The following is a 7,435-nucleotide window of genomic DNA, read 5'->3' as shown; positions in this document are numbered from 1 at the left end:
CCTCTTTCTCTGTCTCCCTTTCACCATCCCTCTTCCTCTCTTTCCATTTCTTTCCATTCATTTCTCTCTCTCTCTCTCTCTCTCTCTCTCTCTCTCTCTCTCTCTCTCTCTCTCTCTCTCTCTCTCTCTCTCTCTCTCTCTCTCTCTCTCTCTCTCTCTCTCTCTCTCTCTCTCTCTCTCTCTCTCTTTCTCCCTCCCTCTCTGCTACAGGAAGGCCAATGTTTACGTGATACTGTTTTAATTAGAGGCAGTCAGCGCTGCTATTTTCTTTACAATCTGACCTGTGTTTGCCTTCACCCAGAATGCCATTGGGATGGGTCCACTTTCCATTTGTGGGCCAGGCGGGGGAACCATAAAGAATGAGGGGGGGGGGGGGGCAGGGGGGGTTCCCGCCTCTATGTCGTAGTGGGGGCCGTGGCGAACACTCGTGCCAGGCCATGAATTTATTAAATTGATCAATTCAAATTATTATTCTTTTGGGCATTGATTTCAAACGGCTCGTATGATGGTGTTGAATTTCTTTGTTGAACTGTGGAAAGACACAAGGAGACGCCCTGATCTTTGAGCCCGTTTGTGCGGCTTTCCTCCTTTGCATTTTTAATGAAAACATTTAACACATTCCGCCAAATACCTCTAGGTTGATCACACTCTGGTTCTTTTTCTTTGCATTGGTTGCGAAAACAGCACACCCCACAGAGAAATCAAGATATAAATCATGAAATGTCAATGTTTTTGGCTCCCATATGTGGACATTGTGGCAGCTTTGCTTTGCCTTCACTTTATCCTCCAAATTGAAAATTGAAGTAGCATGTAAATGTGTTCCCCGGCCAGCGGGCATGGGCTCTGACAGCCTGCCCGTGCACACACACAGATGTGGCTGGTTACCAGCCGCACACGGGGATACTATCATAAGATACGCGACCGCACCAAAACCGCAACCTCACGTCTTACATCATTGATTCCGTGACAGTCCTTTAAAAAAAGGGCAAAACACACTTCTTGCACACGAGATGTCCGTGGACCATCGGGATAAAACAGCAACACTGAATATCCTCTCCTGAACATTGAGCGAATGTTCTGAACCCTCAAATCACACACCCACCCACGTACACAAAATCACACACATTCTTGGAGGTGAAGGAGGGGGGGGGGGGTCTCCCTGTTTGAGACGGTGCTCAGCTCGACCGTCGATCACTCTCTGTCGCTTTGTCTAATAAACACAACTTCCTGTGTGCAGAGTGTTTATAAACAGTGCTGAGTGAGCTCTGTGCAAGGAGAGACGTTTGTCCAAGCAGGCTTCAGGGTGGGGGGGGGGGGGGTATAAACGTGATAGGATGTGAAAATACAGGCTCACTTTTGTGGATAAAGAGAGAGAGCGAGATTGTGTATGTATGTGTGGATGTATGTTTGTGTATGTGTGCATCTGTGTTTGTGAATAAGTGTGTGCATGTGTGCAGAGTGTTGGATACATGCTGCATTGTGGGTCTGTATGTATTGCGGTGGACATGCAAGTGTGCAATTGTGTATGTGTGGGGTATGTGTGTAAGTGTGTATGGGTGTGCTTTGCGATCGAGACGAGCTATAGTGTGTGTGTGTGTGTGTGTGTGGGTGTATGTGCGCTTGTGTTAGTGTGTTTGGGTGTGCGTTGCGGTGGACACGCGCTACAACGTGCGGCCCACACAGTCTCTGGGCCAGGGTGGGTCCTACTTCTCCATGGGTTGCCTGGAGGGCAGGTCCGGACGAAACGCAAACAGTGGTTTGGTGTCCTCTCCTTAGTCTACGCTCCGCTCGACCGTGGGCCAGCAGCGTGGCCGCGGCGAGACCCAGCACAGCGCTCCACTGTCCAGGCAGCATTAATCTATCCCTCAGCTGCGCGGGCTAATCTAAACAAACAGATCTCTCCCTTCCAACATCTGGAACTCCTCATGTCCAGAGACCTAGAAAACCACCAGTCCATTCTGCCTTTCTGCCGGAGTGTGTGTGTCGCAACCATGTGTGTGTGTGTGTGTGTGTGTGTGTGTGTGTGTGTGTGTGTGTGTGTGTGTGTGTGTGTGTGTGTGTGTGTGTGTGTGTGTGTGTGTGTGTGTGTGTGAGAGGGAGAGAGAGAGAGAGAGAGAGAGAGAGAGAGAGAGAGAGAGAGAGAGAGCACAAGCTTGTGTGTAACTTTTTTGGCATGAGATACCGTGAGACATCTCCCATCAATGTTACACACTATCTAAGAGAGGCCAGACCTAGTTAATCAGAACTGTGTGGTCACTATTTCAATTATAGTGAAGATTCTGCTGTGGTCAGTGGCAAGGGAAATCACCACTATAAAGCAACATTATACTGTATACCCCAGTTGAAAGCTGATATTTTCCTACGAGGGATTTTTTTACCACCTTTCACACATAAATGGGGATGTAGGTGTTTGTTGATGTTGTGTAAATGAAACGTGAAATAATGTCATCAAATGTACATAAATAATGACCAAGTATTATTAATGTTAGTTATAACAATGATATAAGTCATAATAGCATACGTTCTAAAATAATTACATTTTCTAGGGGTGCGAAAACTTGTAAACTCGATAATAACCATAGTGCAGAGTTTATGTATCAGCCTTTGTATAGCTGTCTCTTGCGCATGCGCCAAACAATAAAACAAGATATCAAAGAAAATATGTAAATAAACATGGCACGGAGTGAACGACCCCTGGAGGAAAATATTGAACAGTGACTGAATTCGGACTTCAAAATGTAACGCTGAACGATGTAAACGTGTGGAGGCTAGAATGACCAAGTGAAGCGAGCAAAACTTAAAAAAAAAGGAGAATGAGGGTGTTTTGTTGTGAATTATTTCCCCTTGACAATCACTATGGTAAATCACCAAAAACTGCAAATAGGCGCCCCATTCATGACTTCAATAACAGCCTCTCCACCATAGTTCTGGAATGCAGTAGATCAAAGGAACAAAAACCCCGCTGCCCCTTTGCGTTAGCCTAGACCTAAATACCGCCCATGCATACACAACACGGACCAACTCCGTATTTGTAACAACACTATTTATTTTCGTTACGTCGTTCCAAAGGAACAGTGGTGAACCAATCCATAAACATGAGTTCCTGTCCGCACTCCGCTTTTTCCCTTCAGCCAGAGACAAATCTTTTTGGAAAGTTGAGAGCTGTCCAAAACGGGACCACACACAGTCTCTGAGCTGTGTGCGGATCACATTCAACTGCTGGGGGCAGACACACACACACACACACACACACACACACACACACACACACACACACACACACACACACACACACACACACACACACACACACACACACACACACACTCACACTCACACTCACACTCACACTCACAGACACAAGCACACGCACTCACACGCGCGCGAAAAAATGGCCGCTTTGAGAGAATTTCCTTCCTCAGAGCTACTCATGAGTTTAATTACAACTTTAGTTTTAGTTAAATGATAGTCCCTTATCGAGGACAACCATGCGTGCTCATTGGATAGCAGAGATACAAGTTTGTTTTTTTGTGTCATTATGAAAAATTCCCAAAATGACGTCTTGTCACCTCGATCGATCATTGAAAAATATTAATTTACTTTTGTCAAGAAGAATGCATGACATGGGCTACGATTAGAAAAACATGCAATGAAAATAAAAATAAAAGTTTCTTACCTTCTACCCAAAGTTTCTCCACGTCCGTCTCCAAATTAGCTGCCCGTAATCCAACGGCGAAAGCACCGAATATCATGAGGCCCACCACCAAAAACTTTCCGCAGTTCTTTTGTATGTGACAGCCCAACCTAAATAATAGTCTCTGGAACTGCGCCCTCAGCCATAGCGGTGCTTTCCTCCCAGTCGCCTTCCCCTGCGACGAGACAAGATGCCCAGGTTATTATGGTCAATCAAAAGTCTCAACTGAGGAACAATCAATTCACAATGCTTAACTTAACTGGAGGTAATTTCGCTGTCTAATATGCTAATGTATCCTTATTAAATGTAACCTAAACACTCATATGTAATACTGCATGTACAAAAACAATCTAACAACAATTTAATACTAGCCTAGTTATAAGGTAGTTCTAAACGAAAAAATAAATAATAGGAATAAACGGAACACAAATTAATCTCAGTGAATCGTCCCTATGGTTTCAGGTGTAGAAATGAATGAGTTTTTTAAAGTCTTGGCCAAAGATTGTCAATAGTAGTAAGCCAGAGGACCTGGTGGGCTGTGTTAGACTGTGGTTGGGCCAGGCCTCCAACGTGGAGGTAAATCAAGATAGTTGTCAGGGCAGCATTGTTTGGGGATTTTTCCAAAGCACGACCCCCCAAATACCCCATAGGCTCTACTACAGCTTTCTCCGGGGAGTGAGGGGGGGAGAAACAGCAGGGATGTGTATAATACACGGTATAGCCGGACAGAATAAGCCGTCTCAAGTGGTAGCCTGATAATAACAATAATGCGATGAAAAGGCGTATGGGATGGGACTATTGTTTGGCCGAACCCCACATGCCACACATGTCCGTTCCCATAGAGCTGCCTGTGGGATCCCGACCTGGGAGAGGAGTAGCCATCACTGAGGGAGTTACGACAACATTTGTGAACGGAAGAGGGCAGCCACATGGATTTCGCTTGAAGCGAGGTGAACGGCGAACCGAGTCGCATAGTAAGGGACAATATAGTGCACGGTTTTGGAGGGCAGGCTCTTAATTACTATAGTGTATGTCCAGATGAAAACGTGTTAGGTTGAGTAGAGTGCGAGTCTGGAACACGCTGAAACTATAAGCTTGAACGTTTTGCACGCGTTGCCGTTCACCGTCCAGGGACCGTTATAGTGGGCAAAGTTTAGAAGCTAAGTAGCTCCAAACTATTGACGAATAACGTAGTAGCCGTAGCGCCCTTTTCAAAAAGCGATCGCACTCATTGAGAAATCTGCACGAGTAAAACCCAACCAGGGAAAAGGTTTACGGCAGGCTTGTTTCAGACCCCCGTACCTCCACACCAGCACTTTCCCCAGCTATCCCGTTACCAAGTAGGACAACTTGGGTTATAGTGATCCACTTTAGCGGCTACAAATTAAAGCAAAAGACCTGTCAACTTGGCTTATAACAGGACGTATAAATAAGCACCTCGGATATCTGCTCCAACGCAAAGCCCGCATCACAGTAACTTGGTCGCTGCAAATACTCCAAATCCAGCGGCGCGGTGCGGGCATAGTTCCCCCTGGTTCTCCGCGTTATCCTCGGCCGGTCGGGCTCTCTGTTTTCCTGCTCAGAGTATGCATTAGCGGCCGAGGCCATGTTGCGGAGACTGCGCGAAGGTGATCGTTTTCCACTTTATAATACGTCCCCGAATACGTGTAGAGATATCCCAAGGCAACAAAGTTTCACTCTCGGTGATCTCACACCCGTGAAGTACTTCATAGTCCTGTTGGAGACGGCGAGTCAAAATCTGCGCCTTCCATCCCAACATTTCGCGATCCTGGGGTCTCCACCGCCGCGTACATTCACCGTGTGTCCGGAGTAGTAGGTCGTCTCAAAACGCGAGCTGAGCGAAGTGCTTCCCATACACAGAAACGCGGCGAAGGAGCGTCGACAAACGTAGCATTCTGCAGGCTCTCTGTGGTCTTCCCCTGGGCCGAGATTCAATAGATGAGAAAAAAGAGCTCTCTCCATTTGGAGGCAGAGGAGGAGGGGTGAAGCAAAGAGAATCAAGATCCCGCCTCTCGGGCTGTCAGATTGCTGGACTTTCTTGCTTCTGATTGGTTCCAGCAGGGCAAAAATTACTCAGCAAACACGACTATTATTAGCTGCTTAGCAACAGCTCACTAAAGTAGAGCGACCACCCAGGCAGAGAGCCCTCGTGTGTGCATCTCAAACTTCAGGGGAGTCTCGGGGAAAGCCAACCAATAGTCGACTCTGCGGCTTTCCACATTGCTTAAAGGAGCGTTTCTCAGAGAAAATACCAGTGCAGTGCCAGGTACTCGCTTCTGATCGGCAAGAGGTCTGGTGGAATGTGAAAAGTGAAGTTTTAACGTTTATTTTCTTTGTAGCGCCACCATGATCGTACCAGTAAAGCCTCCGATTTCATCGGTTTTAGGGAGGTCCTAAACCTCGTCCTACGGCGTCAAAATGGAATGGATTCACGATACAAACACTATAACCCTTTCAATTAGATTAAATTAGAGTAGGCCTACGTTCCATGCATTCTAAACATTACATGGCATTAAAGTGTAATTTAAGGTCACTATAAATATTAAAATAAATATTATATTACATCCTAACATAATATACATCTTTTATAATTTTCTTTATTTTAAGTGTTTTATATTTTACGTTTGTTTAAAATATAAAATGTTTTAATATAGCTTAATAAAAAGCCAACATATTATTAAACCATTTCAAGTAGTTGAATATTGCAATTGAACACAACTGATGAAAATGCATGAAGCAACTCTGTGTGAAGATGAAAACTTTGATCACAACATTTAACATTTACACATCAGTTACACATTTTCTTTCCTGCAGGCTAAATAGAGTTGCCACCGGTAGAAAATAATCCCGCTTTGTCAGCCGCTTTGTACGACGCCGGCCAAAGATTTCTCACCTGGCTTATTAAACCGTCTGCACGCATTAACAGCCCGTGCACCCACCGGCTGCAAGTCGGCCACTTACCATATTCCGTTTGGGGGAAGGTTCTCCTATGAATCAATAATATCCGTCCCCCGTGGACTCTGAACCTTGTAACTATGGTAAAGATGAAAGAGCGCCTTTATAATCACTAGGAGAATAAAGGGTTGAACGCGCCATAATCCGTCTTGGTTTTAGGCATCCTGCGCAGCGTTGGAAAGTGTTCTCTCACAATTACATGCCTGTTGCTATTAACCAGCGTCGTCCTGGCCACGTGGGTGGACCCTTTTGCCCATCACGTGATTAGCCTAAAACTGTAAACACGATCAACCCAGGCACAGCATCATCTCTGGTGTCAATCTCACAAACACACACGCACACACGCGCGCGCGCGCGCGCACACACACACACACACACACACACACACACACACACACACACACACGCACACACACACACACATACACTCATGCACACACACAGGCCAATACTGAAGCATAGTAAGTAGTAGACATCTTATACCAAACTGTACCTCCACCCCAGATTTCTCTTTTGGCATTTCTTGCTGAATTTGAGTTTGGCCCTTTATGGATGACAGGTTTTGAATCCCACACCTGTTATACCCCCGGGGGAAAATACATTGTCATTGCAGGATTTTACCTATAAAAGGTGGGCCCACGGCTCAGGGAATGAGTGATAATCAGCATGCTGAACGCAAGTCATTGTTGGGCTTGTAGTAACACTGTAGGACTCCATCAAAGAGTTGTGGGTCATTGTGGAAAACCTGTAGTCTCTTCTTCAAAT

General features: G+C 45.7%; 1 protein-coding gene across 2 annotated transcripts in view; it reads right to left on the bottom strand.

The window, feature by feature from the left end:
• ptch1 (patched 1) overlaps nucleotides 1–6,861 on the bottom strand; it is a 57,539-nt gene extending 50,678 nt beyond the window's left edge. The window contains exons 1-2 of one of the 2 annotated variants that reach the window (XM_030358916.1): nucleotides 6,677–6,861; nucleotides 3,677–3,869 (exon numbers count right to left, since the gene is read on the bottom strand). In XM_030358916.1, coding sequence (XP_030214776.1) covers nucleotides 3,677–3,869; nucleotides 6,677–6,679 — 196 coding nt within the window. In that variant the 5' untranslated portion in view covers nucleotides 6,680–6,861. Of the gene's footprint in view, nucleotides 1–3,676; nucleotides 3,870–5,131; nucleotides 5,705–6,676 lie in introns of those variants that run through there. The other variant, XM_030358915.1, reaches the window with a different exon arrangement.
• Nucleotides 6,862–7,435: the final 574 nt, after the last annotated feature.

This window comes from Gadus morhua, chromosome 6, assembly GCF_902167405.1.
Source record: "Gadus morhua chromosome 6, gadMor3.0, whole genome shotgun sequence".
Classification (NCBI taxonomy): Eukaryota; Metazoa; Chordata; class Actinopteri; order Gadiformes; family Gadidae; genus Gadus; species Gadus morhua.
Note: the sequence above shows the minus strand (reverse complement) of the source record. Positions and strands in the feature narration are given on the sequence as shown.